This window comes from Astyanax mexicanus, chromosome 1 (genome assembly GCF_023375975.1).
Source record: "Astyanax mexicanus isolate ESR-SI-001 chromosome 1, AstMex3_surface, whole genome shotgun sequence".
Taxonomy (NCBI): Eukaryota; Metazoa; Chordata; class Actinopteri; order Characiformes; family Acestrorhamphidae; genus Astyanax; species Astyanax mexicanus.
The window spans coordinates 43,692,501-43,708,999 of record NC_064408.1 but is presented as its reverse complement, the minus strand read 5'-3'; the positions used below and the strand labels follow the sequence as shown (position 1 = coordinate 43,708,999).

At 38.2% G+C, this 16,499-nt stretch overlaps 2 protein-coding genes across 2 annotated transcripts in view; one reads left to right on the top strand and one right to left on the bottom strand.

Annotated features, from left to right (window-relative positions):
* LOC111190048 (polyunsaturated fatty acid lipoxygenase ALOX15B-like) overlaps positions 1-16,499 on the bottom strand; it is a 153,587-nt gene that overhangs the window by 35,786 nt on the left and 101,302 nt on the right. The gene's annotated exons all lie outside the window — the stretch shown is intronic.
* LOC125782636 (tripartite motif-containing protein 16-like) lies at positions 3,275-13,428 on the top strand. Its single transcript, XM_049467330.1, has 7 exons — positions 3,275-3,831; positions 3,888-3,940; positions 4,350-4,445; positions 4,561-4,794; positions 5,256-5,418; positions 12,517-12,576; positions 12,724-13,428. Exons 1-7 carry the CDS (start codon positions 3,297-3,299, stop codon positions 13,272-13,274), a joined length of 1,692 nt encoding a protein of 563 aa, XP_049323287.1. The 5' UTR covers positions 3,275-3,296; the 3' UTR covers positions 13,275-13,428.

Genomic DNA, 16,499 nt, shown 5'->3' with positions numbered 1-16,499 from the left:
GATGGACAAGTCTGGGTTTGTCTGACTGTATTTTGTGAAGTGTAAAGTTTGGTGGAGGGGGATTATGGTGTGGGTTGTTTTTCAGGAGTTGGGTTTTGCCCCTTTCTTACAGGTAAGGGAGCTCTTTGAGAAATTTCATGATCCCAACTTTGCAGGAACAGCAAATGATTGCTCCATCCTGTTCCTACATGACTGAACACCAGTGCACAAGCAATGTGCATAAAGACATGGATGAGAAAGATAGGTGTGAAAGAACTTGACTGACCTGCACAGAGTCCTGACCTCAATATTTTTATTTATTTCATTTTATTAAGTATATTCAAAAGTGCGTTCTTAAGCTTCATAGGTTTAGTTATGCAAATTCAATAGTTCAAATGATCTTTTCACTGCACTATATATGCAGTGTTTCTGGTGACATCTGTTGGTGTATTTGAAGTATATTTTACTTCACTTTACAAATGACATGCTAGCGAGGTTATTTAGCAAGCTGACTGCACATAAACTTCATGCAGTTTTGCAGTATATAATTACTTTACAAACCCAAAGAAAACTTTACTACAGTAGTGAAAAAAGCTAAATGAAACCATTATTTACTTTGCACTTTATATTTTTACTATTTCTATTCGATTGAAAACACAACATATTTTAAGTTTTGTCTTGTCAACTTTAGTAGAGAAGAGTAATAAGGTCAAAAAAAGTAATGCTGTGATTTCAAACTAATGATTTGGTACAAAAACAGCAACCACAAAGCTTATAGTGTGTGGTGTCACTAATAGAATAAATCAGACACTGAATTGTTGAATTAGACAGATTTAGATCTTGTGTAAGAGTTTCAGCAGAGCAGTTCATGTTGACATGATCAGTAATTTATCTGTAGTAATACTCAATAAGTAATTAACTGAGTAATTAATCAGTACCATTGGTAGTTATTAATAGTGATTTATACGTTAATGTAGCACTGTTCATTACAGTGTTTCACTGTATTGATGCTGTTATTCTCACTCACTGTTACACGGCACATGATGAAAAACAAAGCCATAAAGAACTGTTTTATACACTCCCCGGTCACTTTATTAGGTTTGACTAATAAAGACTGGTTCGAGCTGATAGAACGACCACAGTAACTCAAATAACCACTCGTTAAAACCGAGGTCTGCAGAAGAGCATCTCTGAAACACAACACGTCTAACCTTCAGACTGATGAGCTACAGCAGCAGAAGATCACACCGAGTTCCACTCCTGTCAGCTAAGAACAGGAAACTGAGGCTACAATTCACACAGACTCACCAAAACTGGACAGTAGAAGATTGGAAAAACGTCACCAGGTCTGATGAGTTTTGATTTCCGCTGCTCAAAATTTGGCGTCAACAACATGAAATCATGGATCCATCCTGCCTTGTATCAACGGTTCAGGCTGGTGGTGGTGGTGCAGATGGTGTAGTGAATATTTTTCTGAAACACTTTGGGCTTATTAGTATCAATTGTTTCAATGCCACAGCCTACCTGAGTATTGTTATTGACCATGTCTATCCCTTTATGACCACAGTGTACCATCTTCTGATGCTACTTCCAGCAGGATAATGCACCATGTCATAAAGCTCAATCCAATAGCGCACCTTTGGGATGTGGTGGAACGTGAGATTCACATCATAAGATGTGCAGCCGACAAATCTGCAGCAACTGTCTGATGATATCATGTTAATATGGACCAGACTCTCTGAATAATGTTTCCAGCACCTTGTTGAATCTATGCCACAAAGGATTACGGCAGTTCTAAAGGCAAAAGGGGTCCAACCCAGTACTAGCAAGGTGTACCTAATAAAGTGGCCAGTGATTGCATGTCATGCCTCCTTTAGTGAAATGTGAGATCACTATAAAAGACTGAAGCTCCTCCCTTCAAAATGGTGACAGATGTGCATCTACTGTTGCTTTGTCTTGATCCTCATATGCTGTTTATTATGAATCACAGAGAAACAAATAGACCAAATATTAACTAAAGCAGAGAGAGTTTAATACCTCCACTCATTATTTAATTAAATCTTCTTTTTTGCAGTCAGAAACATATTGTGTAAAGAGACTTCATTGTGTGATTATAAACATGTAATTCATCAAGCACGGTGAGTTACGTCAGATAACACTGTGCACATTCACTGCCAAGAATCATTATCTAACTTAATGATGATCACATGAACATCTGTTCACTTTTACACTTTAAAATGTAGCTTCTTTAAGACAATACATACACATGCACTGTACATAAACTTTAAATACATTATTTCCAAAACTGTAAAATGAACTGCTTTTATTGTCAGAGTGGGTCAGATATTTTGGTACCCAGTTTATGATCCAGGATGAGCAGTAAAGATCTGCTCTGTAGAACAAGACATAATGAATTAAATTCAGAGTTCAAAGTTGAACAGCTGGAGCTATTTTTATACAAAGTCTCAGACTGATGTCCAGATGTTTGTTATGGTTATGAAAAATGTATTGTTCATAGGTCGGGCAATCTGACAAATAGACCTAACGTCATGCACAATCAGTAATTTGAGAGATCACTGTGAACATTAGGTGCCAACACCCATCACCTGGTCTATTTTTAGCTTTATGGTGTTCACATGGACAACACTTGACTTCAGCACTTTAACTGATAACAACCAGGTAACATTTCAGCACTGCCCAATGAAAAACAGACATCTCCATTTTTATTGGTTTTAGATATTATTACATCATTAAATACAGCAGCTGTCCTTCATCATGTCGTCCTGCTCCTCTGGAAGTTTATATCATGCTCCTCTGCTAGGTGCTAATGTTGGCTAGGTGCTACAGGCTGTAAGTAGTCTAGTTCTATATATCATGTGAGATATTCAGACGATTAATCCAGTATTTTTGCTGCAGAACAGCAGTAGAGATCTGGTAATTGTCTCTTTCAGATTAATGCATCTGATAAACTGATAATCGTCTCTCAGAAACACAGAAAAGTAAACTAAACCAGGCGGGAGCATATAATGTTCTTCATAGATTCCCAGTTTCACTGATTTCAGCATCAATATTTTATTTTTATTTTATTTCATTGTTTCTTATTATTATGTACAGTTATTGTGTTAACCACGTGATAGTTCCACACCTGGTTAAACAGTCACACAGTGCTGTTTGCACAGCACAAGACTTTTAATATCACTCCTACTAAAAGTAGAAGCTCAAAGTGCACTGATCTCAGAGTGCTGCTGCTCTCTCTCTCTCTCTCTATCTCTCTCTCTCTCTCTCTATCTTTTCTCTCAGTCTGTGAGAGCAGTAAGATGGCAGAGGTCAGTATTTTAGATCAGGATCAGTTCAGCTGTTCAGTCTGTCTGGATCTACTGAAGAATCCAGTAACTATTCCCTGTGGACACAGTTACTGTATGGTGTGTATTTACAGACACTGGGATCAGGAGGATCAGAGGGGGGTCTACAGCTGCCCCCAGTGCAGAGAGACGTTCACTCCGAGGCCTGTTCTACGCAGAAACAACATGCTGGCTGAAGTGGTGGAGAAACTGAAGAAGACAGAAGTCCGAGCTGCTTCTCCTGCTCACTGTTACGCTGGAGCTGGAGATGTGGAGTGTGATTTCTGTACTGGGAGGAAACGTAAAGCTACGTTGTCCTGTCTGACGTGTCAGGCCTCTTACTGTAAGACTCATCTACAAGCTCACTATGAAGTTCCTGCATTAAAAAAGCACAAGATGATCACAGTCTCCAAACAGCTACAGGAGAAGATCTGCTCTCAGCATGATAAACTGATGGAGATCTACTGTCGTACTGATCAGAGCTGCATCTGTTATTTGTGTACGATGGATGAACACTGTGATGTATTGTATGTAGTTGTAGTTCAGTTACAACCACAAACTATCACAAACACAAAGGTCATGATTCAGTTGCAGCTTCAGCTGAAAGAATAAAAAAACAGGTGAGAGTTTAGTTTGAAATATTATTGTAAAGGGAAGTAGAGTAAGAGTAGAACTGTTAAAGTGGTAAGAATGTGTTTGTTAAACTTAGATACCATCCCGACTGCTGGTCTTGCCCAGAATCAGAACCCTGATGTTAATCACAAGATATGCTCCTCATGATCCTTAATTTCTACAAACTAGTAAATATGGTCTACATAATAAGACTCTGAGAGCAGGGCTCGAGTCCTTTAACAGGCAGAATCACAGGAAATGATGTAACATAACAGAGGTCATATTTTCTGCAGCTTTTTCTAATTCTAGTTTTCAACACCATGAAAATCTCTGATTATCATACACAGTCCTAAAGCTCTCAGACTACACGCCCAACACCCATTCATAAACACTGAAATGTAGTTTATTTACTTACAGCCACAACTAAAGAACATGCTGACAGATTTCCAGCAGAGAATCCAGAGGAAAGAGAAGAAGCTGCAGGAGGTGAAACAGGCTGTGGAAAGTCTTAAAGTGAGTGTTAAGCAGAGATCAGCTGGAGCAGCTGTTTAACTCCTCATTTAGACTCTCCTCCACTCACAACCATGGAGTGATAGATGAACTGAGTCTTCTGTGTTTGTTCTAACAGCTCTCTGCACAGTCAGCAGTGGAGGACAGTGAGAGGATCTTTACTGAGCTGATCCGCTCCATTGAGAAAAAGCGCTCTGAGGTAACAGAGCTGATCAGAGATCAGGAGAAGACTGAACTGAGTGCAGCTGAAGAACTCCTGGAGCAGCTGGAGCAGGAGATCACTGATCTAAAGAGGAGAAACACTGAGCTGGAGCAGCTTTCACACACAGAGGATCACATCCACTTCCTCCAGGTAACAAACACTGACCTACAGGAACCTGTTTTAATGCTGATGAGGATCCTGCTCCTCTGGAAGTTTATATCATGCTCCTCTGCTAGGTGCTAATGTTGGCTAGGTGCTACAGGCTGTAAGTAGTCTAGTTCCTATATCATGTGACATATTCAGACGATTAATCCAGTAAGCAATGCTGATAGTTTTTAATAAGTAACAGAGTAATAGAGTTTTTATAGAAATGTTTAAAGAATATATGAAAGTAAAAGAAACAATAACAGAGACAGAATTACTTGTTTTCTCCACCTTAAGGATAAAAACATACAGTCTGTGATGGAGAAACTATAATGGAGGTGATACTGCATGACTGTATCTTGTACATTATGCACTGCAGTGTGAAGAACAGATTAGAAAGCACGTCAAATTTAACTTTTCTGATCTGAAATCAGCTCTTAATTTTGCTTCAATTTTTTCCTCTACAGAGCTTCAAGTCTGTGAGTGTCTCTTCTGAAGATGAAGATTCACCCAGCATCACTGTCCATCATCATCATCTCTCATTTGATGGAGTGAGGAAATCTCTCTCTGATCTGAAAGAGCGACTGGAGGAATTCTGCAGGAAGGAAATCAGTGAAATCTCTGATCAGGGTAAGATAGATCCAGTTATGCAGGTGAAAATACATGATGAACTAAATATCACTAGATAATCTAATCAAATTTAATATATAATTGTTTATTTTGGTAATGATAAGATGACTAGATAACGAAGATGCACCTCTTTACCTTTTATTTATCCCAATGCAGTGTAGCTAGCGTTACGTAGCAGACCCAGCAAACATGCCCACACTGGGCCAATGAGGGCCCAATGTGGGCCAACACATCGGCCCCGTATGGGCAGCCCACATCGGGCCATTGGGGATTTGCACATCGGTGCGGTATCGGCCCCACGCCATCGGCCCCATATGGGCAGCCCACATCGGGCCATTGGGGACTTGCACGTTGGTGCGGTATCGGCCCCACGCCATCGGCCCCATATGGGCAGCCCACATCGGGCCATTGGGGATTTGCACATCGGTGCGGTATCGGCCCCACGCCATCGGCCCCATATGGGCAGCCCAAATCGGACCATTGGGGATTTGCACGTCGGTGCAGTATCGCCCCCATATGGGCAGCCCACTTAGGGCCAACGGAGATTTGCTCATTGGGACGGCACCAGCACCATGGCGTCGGCCCATTTCAGGCAGCCCACATTGGGCCAATGGAGATTTGCTCACCAGTATAGCGTCGGCCCCACGGCGTGGGCCCTTTTCAGGCAGCCCACATTTGGCCAGCGAAGATTTACTCCTCTATGCAAAATCAACACCAAAGCATTGGCCCATTGGGCCAACAGAGATTTGCAGAGCTCTAACACACACACACACACACACACACACACACACACTGACTCATGCCCTCAGTGGAAAACCAATTGTGGCCCCAAATTTTTAGAACTGTGCAATATTGAACAGAGAACACTTTTCAAGGAAGAAAATTTAAAGCTGTGCTATTGGCACTTTGACATTTTTTGCAACTGGCTGTAAAACAATTAAATAAATAACACAATTTAAAGTGTATAGTAAATTAATTAATTTATTACAAAGTATCATGTATGAAATATAAACAACACACAACATTATTTAAGTAAATTACTTAATAATAAATCCCAAATTTATATTTTAGCATGTAGATAAACATGTACTGCATAAATATCTCCATTTGCAAAAACAGTATTTATAATAAACAGTATGATATAAATATCAAACATAATACAAAATAACAAAGAATTATACAACTTAAATTAATATATATATATATATATATATATATATATATATATATATATATATATATATATATATAAACATCAATAAAAACAGCAAATCATATTCTTGAATAAATACTTAAATGCACTAGACTGATGTAGTAGATGAATAATAAACTGATACTATTATTGCTACTGGAACAAAGCCTCTGGGGTGGGTTTCCCGAAAACAGTCAACCTTAGCCAATAACAAATGATGTGAGTAAAGAACGAGCCAGTTCTGCGAGTGTTTCCCAAAGAGCTTCGCAACGTGAAAATTAACAAAGGAGGTTAAAGAACATCTTTGTTGACTCCTCCCCCGAAACAGCGCGCACAATCGATCCACAAATATCGATTATTATGCAGTATTTATTCAGTATTACACCCTAAAAATGTAAAAAAGTGTTGTAATCATCAATATTATACATATTTTGAAATTTAAATTACAAAAGGATGTACTTTGGCATTAATAAAATACTCCTAAAGACACATATGACTAAATAAATAAGTCATATGTTTATATATAAATGTTTAATAAAAATTAAACTTTTTTTACTTTTTTAAAACTATTATTGTTAATATATATATATATATATATATATATATATATATATATATATATATATTAATAGATATTGTACTAATATTATTAATAGTAATATTGATAATATTAATTTATTATTATTATAATTATTAATAATATAAAAATAATATAATAATACATATACGTATGTTCCGGTGTGTGTGTATATATATATATATACACACACACACACACACACACACACACACACACTCTGTAAAGCTCCAGCTCATCCTAAATCACCATCTCAGTTGGGTTTAGGTCAGGGGATTGTAAAGGCCATGCACCTTTTTGTTAACTTTTGTTAATTCCATATGCGTCAATTAATTATTTTCATAGTTTTAATATTAATCGACAATGTAAAAAAAAAAAAAAACATTAAATGAGACGTGTCAACTGACTGGTATTTATATATTTGCGAGCTGACACACCCCAGAGTTTGCCCAGATGAACGGCCACAATCTTGGTTAGAAGCATCTAAATAAAGAATAATATTAAATATTACCTGCACATTCACCGATACCCTTTACAATACGTGTAGGTGTGATTAAAGACACCGCAGGCGTCCCCAGCACCGGACCTACAGTACCAGGGATTTTCCCAATAGCATGGAAATATATTGTACTGTGCTGTAATTCCCGGGCTGGTGGGAAGTGTATATAAGTGTGTATTCCACAGTAACAGCCTGATTACAGAATCCACGGACTTGGTGACTTTGCAGCTTTGCTTAGACCGTGAGCATCATCTACAGGAATCTGGATTTTAATAATTTATGGGTTTGATTGGTCAATTCCAGTATGCCCAGTCAGACTACAAGCCACAGACAAAGTTGACATTATAATATAATATAATATAATATAATATAACTCATTCACTCACTGGCTGGAGTCTATACCAGCCGGGATCGGGCTGAAGGCAGAATACACCCTGGACAGGCCGCCAATCCATCGCAGGGCAGACAGACACACAGACACATCCACTCACACACTCACACCTAAGGGGCCATTTTTATCCGACATCCAATTAGCTTTGGACTGTGGGAGGAAACCGGAGCACCCGCAGACACGTCAAATAATATAATATAATATAATATAATATAATATAATATTAATTATTATAATAATTATATTTATATATATATAATATAATTTGTTATAATTAATAGTAACAAAATATAATTGCTTCAACAAGGGAAATTATAATTTTTCTCCCTCAAAATTGGCGGTCCCTGGTGTTTAAGGTGCTGAACTGCAAGTGGAGATCCCTTAAAGAAGCTCTTAAGAATAACGACTGGGTGAGGGCACTCGTTAATCTGCGAGCGAGTTTACGTAGTACTTTAGTTACTCACGGGTTTGGGAAACACTCTTTAATTAACGATCAATCTCAAGTACGAGTTAACAAAGTTCTTAGCGTTACGAAGCTTTCAGGAAACCCACCCCTGATCTCTATTATTAATTTTATTCCTCTTGCTTGTAGACTTGGAACCAAAATGTCATCCCAATCAAACCAGTAAAAAAAAATTCTAATTGAATATAACATTAGTTTTTGCATTAAGTTTTTTATCTCACAGCAATAATAATGAAGGAGAAAATAGACACATGCATTTTACATAAATAGAACAGATATAGTTAATCATAATATCAAAAATGAATATTGTTTATGCATTAATATAGCATAGATCATAAATTAACTATTTTTTTGAAGAGACTGCATGAGACGATGCTTCCGTCCACCTGAACGGTCCCGTGAATTCCAAAGCCAAACCTTTGCAACCTGCTCGATCTCTGCATCCTTTGGTGGTGGCATGATTGATCTTCTCACGGCCTCTTAAAATAATAATATAGAGATATGAGAATGCAGTCAGGTAAATACTACATCTGTTAGTGTCTTTTCATGTACAATGCTTAATTTTAGAGAAATTTGCAGACTGTATTTGATTACAGTGATTCTTATATAGTGATAGTTATTTGAATTTGAATTTGAATTTCTTCAGGCTATTCATGGTGAAACATAAATAGCCTTTACAGTCACTGTGTGTGACTGGTAGTTACATTCTATAAACATGTGAGGTGGCCGATATCAGGATATCAGGTTCACAAAAATACCAAAACTTTTTAAAATGATATCTTTCCCTTAGCTTAACTGGCTATCTTTCCCTTAGCTTAGCTGGATATCTTTCCCTTAGCTTAACTGGCTAGCTTTCCCTTAGCTTAGCTGGATATCTTTCCCTTAGCTTAAGTGGCTATCTTTCCCTTAGCTTAGCTGGATATCTTTCCCTTAGCTTAAGTGGATATCTTTCCATTTTCCATTTCCCTTAATATTTCCCTTAGCAAGCCATTGTTCCCTTAGCTGGTTATTGTTGACATACTTGGATATAAAGTTAACTTACATAACAGCAGTCTTTCTCCAAGAGCCGAGATAAGCTGCCAACTTGGGAGCCCCTTGTGTTATTTAAATGTGAGGTAAATTCTCATTCTAACTTAGCACAATGCTAACTTTTTTTAGCACAATGCTAACTTCGACATAGCTACCCTTATAATGCTACAATAACCTGAGAGTGGTAACTGCATTAGCACCACATTAGCATACATTAGCAAAAAATAGAAAAGCGGATAGTAGAACAGAAATTATAACTTACCTTTTAGTCACTTTGACAGACCAAAGTCACTCACTGACTTTGCCTTTAAGCTTGATCGTTGCTCTGTGGTAAAGGCACGTGCAGGGAGGGGGGAGGGGGAGGGGGGTGGATTCGTCGGTCACATGATCCACATTGACATGCCCTCACTGCCCTGTCGCGCCCACACGAATACACACAAATTAAATATCACATGCAAAAATAAAAAAATATGTAACTTTTATAACCTTGCTTGCTGGCTCACACAAAGTGTATAGTCAAGCACAAATACATTTATAATTTAATATTTTTATTTATTTATTATCAGCACTACCAATAATAAAGGTGAGATTATGAATCAGCACCATGGAGCAAATTCGTAGCTATCCAAAATATTAAATAAAAATATTTTTATAAATAAAAATGTATAGCTATACAGTATATGTCTTGAAAAATATGGGATGTTACTGTGTGTGTGTGTGTGTGTGTGTGTGTGTGTTTTATGTGCATCAGAGTTTATCAATGATATTGCAGGTGTTTCAAATTTTTGCTCCATGTGCACCCTTTTGACTTTGAGCACCTGCCCCTCCAAAGGTCTCTGCACAACTCTGCTGTGGTACCTTGATTTTTCTCCACTTTTGGTTTAGAAAATATTTCAGAGCTGATGCTACATTTCACACAGTGTTGCTCCTATCCACTAAGCTAGCTAATCTACCTAGCTCTCACAGACAAAAACAATAAAAAATATTCAGATACCCTTCATATGAACTTGTTATGACACAAACTTTCAGATTGTAAAATATTGAATGGTAAATTTGGGCTGACCCAGAGTAACCTAGCATAGGATTTGTGTGCGCATGCTCACATATGTGTGCGTGCTGCCCACATATAACCCACAATGCCTACAGTGTGTAAATGGTGCAGGCTGAATTTGGGCTGACCCACAGTGTCCCTGCATGACATTTGTGTGCACATGCCAAAGTGCAGGTTGCAGACATATAACCCATACCGGCCCTTCAGGGTATGAAATGGTGCAGGCTGAATTTGGGCTGACCACACTGGCTCTGCATGGGAACTGTATGGGCATGCTAAACTGTGCTTTGCCCACATATATCCTACACTGGCCCTTCAGGATGTAAAATGGTGCAGGCTGAATTTGGGCTGACCCACACTGGCTCTGCATGGGATTTGTGTAGGCATGCTAAAGTGTTTTGCCCACATATATCCCACACTGGCCCTTCAGGGTGTGAAATGGTGCAGGCTGAATTTGGGCTGACCCACACTGGCTCTGCATGGGATTTGTGTGGGCATGCCAGAGTGCGGGTTGCCCACATATAACCCACACTGGCCCTTCAGGGTGTGAAATGGTGCAGGCTGAATGTGGGCTGACCCACACTGGCTCTGCATGGGATTTGTGTGGGCATGCCAGAGTGCGGGTTGCCCACATATAACCCACACTGGCCCTTCAGGGTGTGAAATGGTGCAGGCTGAATGTGGGCTGACCCACACTGGCTCTGCCTGGGATTTGTGTGGGCATGCCAGAGTGCGGGTTGCCCACATATAACCCACACTGGCCCTTCAGGGTGTGAAATGGTGCAGGCTGAATGTGGGCTGACCCACACTGGCTCTGCATGGGATTTGTGTGGGCATGCCAGAGTGCGGGTTGCCCACATATAACCCACACTGGCCCTTCAGGGTGTGAAATGGTGCAGGCTGAATGTGGGCTGACCCACAGTGGGCCTGCCTGGGATTTGTGTGGGCATGCCAGAGTGCGGGTTGCCCACATATAATCCACACTGGCCCTTCAAGGTGTGAAATGGTGCAGGCTGAATGTGGGCTGACCCACAGTGGGCCTGCCTGGGATTTGTGTGGGCACATCAAAGTGTTGGCTGTCCAAATAATTCCCACACTGGGCCTACAGGGGCATTAATGCACTGGACCAGTTCAGGCTAGCCCACAGCGGCCTTTTATAGGATTTGAGTGGGCCAGCCAATGAACAGGCTGCCCACAGAAAACCCATGTTGGGCCTGTTTGGAATTTTAATGGGCTAGCCCCTGCCCACAGTGCCCACACTTAGCCCACGAAGGGCCGATGTGTAGCTTTTTGCTGGGGAGCTGTACAATAGAATTGCAGTAGGGAGCCAATAAACACCAAGTTCAAGGTCATTAATACATTTTACTCAAATAAACTGAAGGAAATAAAGTTTTAAATGCCACGTTTTACCCTTGGTATCGGTGACTACATCTTCACAGACACAGAATGACTGTATAGAACCTGGGATACGAGCTGAAAAAAGTTTACTTAACATTTACAAGCTGAGGTTAAGCTAAAAGACTGAACATTTCAGCTACGTATCCTCTAACTTACTGTAGATTTCTGTGTCTGTATGCGATTATTGAGGATATGAAGATATCTGTCTGGATTATAATAAAGAAATGTGTTTATTGTAGAATTTAACCTCCACTGAACATAATAAATGATCATAAATGATGAATGATCTACAGTAACATGCTGTTTACAGGTTCTACAGTATGAATTTGTTCATTATACAGTAGGAATGATTAGAAAGTGATAGAAAGTATATACAGTTTAAACTAAAAGGTATAAACTCTAGTCTAAAACTCTACAATTCTATAGAAAAACAGATAATCTGAAACAGTGATTACATGTCTATGTATGTTTTTTGTGATTTGTTGTTTGCTGTCACAGTTTCAGAACTTTGGATGATTTTACCATCAGAGCCAAAGAGCAGAGAAGACTTTATGCAGTGTACGTACAACAAACACACATCCAATGTTCCTATTGTAGTATTACATGATAGAATGTGAATCTGTACATTTGTTCTTTGAAACATATCAAACATTTGTGTTCTTTAATGCTCTGACTTTAAATAAATCAATGTTTTTTCCTCTTCAGATTTCCGTCACCTGACTCTGGATCCCAACACCGTAAATCAGTTCCTCAGTCTGTCTGAGAACAACAGATTGGTGCAGAACAGTAGAAAAGTGCAGCCGTACTCTGATCATGCAGAGAGATTTGACTACTGGAAGCAGGTGTTGAGTAAGGAGAGTGTGAGTGGACGCTGTTACTGGGAGGTTCAATGGAGCAGTAAGGGACATGAGGTCTCCATATCAGTCTCATATAAAGGAATCACCCGAAAAGGACGGAATAAAGAGTGTTTGTTTGGACACAATGATCAGTCCTGGAGTCTGCAGTGTTTTCCCTCTCTCTCTTTCTGTCACAACAACACTGAGACTAAGATCTCAGCTCCTCCATCCTCCAGAATAGGAGTGTATGTGGATCACAGAGCAGTAACTCTGTCCTTCTACAGCGTCTCTGATACAATGACCCTCCTACACACAGTCCACACCACATTCACTCAGCCCCTCTACGCTGGATTTGGAGTGGATTCAGGATCATCTGTGAAGTTAAGTGATGAAGATGATGTTGGTTTATCTGGACGTTAAGAAGCATTAGTGTTTCCTCGTTCATAAACACGGACTATTGGTCTAGTTTACTGTTTGTGTGCATTACTGTACTTTTCTCTCATTTGAATTAATTATAGTGTTTTAAATCATTAGTGTCTCATAACCCATAAACCAACCCAACTAACTAACAGGAATTTACAGGATGTAAACTGTAAAGAGGAGGGGATTCAGGCATTTTTCTCCAGATTTAAATAAAAAATGGACAAAGGTTTCCAACATGTCATGTTAACATGTGACTCTCATGATGACTGTATGATGATTTCTGCCTTCAAAACGCAAAATCTGAAGTTCTAACAAGCTTAAATCATGTGTTAAACACACCCACACACACCAGCAGACTCCTACTGATCTGTTCTCTCTGTAATAAACTGAAATCTGATCATTAATATTACATGTTGTGATGACTCCCCCTTCTGACCACAGTAGGAGGTGCACATGGACAGATCAGCACACTGTGCTTCAATAGGCTTTCGCTAAGCTCCGCCCCCCTGAATCAGAGCTGATCAACAACACTTTCCTCAGGACCTGTTAGAGCTGATTTTAAGACTCTGAGGTTGTTCTGTTCATTGTAAAGACTCTGTGTCTTCATGTGAGTTCTGAACATTGTTCTGTATTGTTTCTTGTGTTTGAACTCCTTGCTCGATTATTTTGACTGTGTGTATTGATTTTTCTTAATGCTATGGGCAGTGATGTCAGTAACGCGTTACTTCCCAGATAGCCACCGAGTGCTGGCCCAGTACTGGGCCTTAGCTGGTTTCTGACTGTCCTCAAAGGTGGCCCAGAACCGGCCACCAGACTCGGCCCAGTGTATTTTTGAACGCAGGACCAAGTCTGGGCCTTATTCGGTTTCTGACTCCTCGAAGCTGGCTGAGAGTCGGTCACCGGACTCGGCCCAGTGTCTTTTTGAATGTAGGACCAGGTCTGGGCCTGCACTGGTTTCTGACTGTCCTCAAAGGTGGCCCAGAACCGGCCACCAGACTCGGCCCAGTGTATTTTTGAACGCAGGACCAAGTCTGGGCCTGCACTGGTTTCTGACTGTTCTTGAAGCTGGCTGAGATCCTGCCACCGAACTTGGTCCAGTGCCCAACACAAGTTAAGCAAAACTTTTGTAACTGAAGGTACTTTGTCTTTTACTGTTGGTGAATTTGTTTTCTAAGAACTAGGAGGTTCATGAACCTACAATGTTATTCCTACTACTACAAGCTACAAGCTATTTGTACATAAAATTTATGTAAATAACCACTTTGTACATCAGTACATCAATATGATTATTATATATTATTATAGGAAACACTAATAAGGAATTCACCATTGGTTTAAATAGAGTATTCTGTTTACTCAATTAGTGTTAATGAGAGAAAAACTTTGTCTGGAAGCTCAAAGAAAGACATAAAACAAAGATTTATATTAAATTTATGTTTAATTCATAAAGTTTACATATTTAAAAAATAAAGGGAAAAAAAGAAAACAGAAACAGATTACAATTTGCAAATTCTTTTTAACTCATTCAATTGAATACACTACAAAGACAAGAAATTTAATGTTGCAAAAGTTAAGACAGGGGTAACAACATTATGCATGCATTATGAAGACCAAATACGAGAACGGAGACCCCGGACTGTTTCTTTAACTAGCTGAGCTCCGCGGTACAGTTAAAAAGCTCCCCACGACAGTGCTCTTACTGCCTCTCCCTATTAGGCTACAGAGGGGCATGTAGTGTTGTGTTACAGTGTTTGTTGTTGCGCCGCTAAAGTATGGAGGATGAAGAAAAAGAAATCCAACTGATTTGAAAGAATCAGGAAAAAATTGAATTGTGACCCCAAGAATCAATTTTGAATCGAATTTTGGGATTCCCAAAGATTCACAGCCCTACTTTGTACTATGAAAAACATTGGTTTAATAGGTTCGCCCAAACAAAGGTTTGGCACCTGTGGACTTCTTGTTACTTTTTACCGTATTTATTTTTATTTGTATCTGTTTTAATACGTGGTACCTTTGCCAAGTAAAACTCAATATTAACTCAACTTAATATTGAGATGATTGGTTTTAAGAAATTTGCATCAGCCTAAAACATTTTCACAGTACTGTACATATACACACATACTGTATAGGTTTTTGTGTGTGTGTGTTTGAGCTGTACTATGGAGGACCAAAAATGACATAAGTATAAATAAATAAATGCAAATATAAATGTAGAAATAATAAATATATACATGAATAAATGAATAAATAAATAAATGTTGAAATAAATAAATAAATATATAAATAAATGCACATATAAATGAATGAATGAATGAATGAATAAATATTTGCATAGGTAAATAAATAAATTAATACATTTCTTATTTATTTATATATTTTTTATATATTTACTTATATGTGCATTTATTTATTTATTCATTCATTTATTTATTTCAACATTTATTCATTTATTTATTTCAACACTTATTTATTCATTCATTTATTTATTTCAACATTTCTACATTTATTTATTTATTTATTTCCACATTTCTTCATTTATTTATTTATCTCCACCGTCCTGTACTTCCGGTATCAGTGAGACAGAACAAAAGGGACGGCACAGCAACATCGCGGCTATAACCCCTACTGCAGTAACAACTGCTGAAAATAAATGAGGGTCAACAGCTTCAAAATGTCGCCGCTGCAGGCCAAGACAGGAGCAGTAGAGCCAAAACTTTTGCAGCTCAAAAACCAATCCTGCTTTAGAGCGAGGATAGGACCGCCTACCTAACTATCATACAAATGCAGAAATACAGAAATAAATAAATTAATAAATGTGGCAATAAATCAATAAATAAATGTAGAAATGTTGAAATAAATGAATGAATAAATAAATGAAAAAATAAATAAATGCACATATAAATGAATAAATAAAAATAAATATAAAAAATTAGAAATGTATTTATTTATTTATTTATTTACCTATACAATTATTCATGCGTGTATTTATTTTTTATATATTTATTTATTTATTCATTTCTATGTGTATTTATATATGTATTTATTTATTTCAACATTTATTTATTTATTCATTTATTTATTTCAACATTTATTTATTTCTACATTTATATGTGCATTTATTTATTTATTTATTTATACGTATGTCATTTTTGGTCCTCCATACTGTAATACTTAAATATATAAATACATCTACATTAATTATAAGGAAAATGTGTTGATTAT

What these genes read in the sequence shown, in the direction of transcription:
- LOC125782636 (XM_049467330.1), top strand. Translation starts at nt 3,297, where the DNA reads ATGGCAGAGGTCAGTATTTTAGATCAGGATCAGTTCAGCTGTTCAGTC. An exon ending in CTGAAAGAATAAAAAAACAG is followed by an intron (nt 3,941 to 4,349) that starts GTGAGAGTTTAG and finishes ATTTACTTACAG; the next exon opens with CCACAACTAAAGAACATGCT. An exon ending in AGGCTGTGGAAAGTCTTAAA is followed by an intron (nt 4,446 to 4,560) that starts GTGAGTGTTAAG and finishes TTGTTCTAACAG; the next exon opens with CTCTCTGCACAGTCAGCAGT.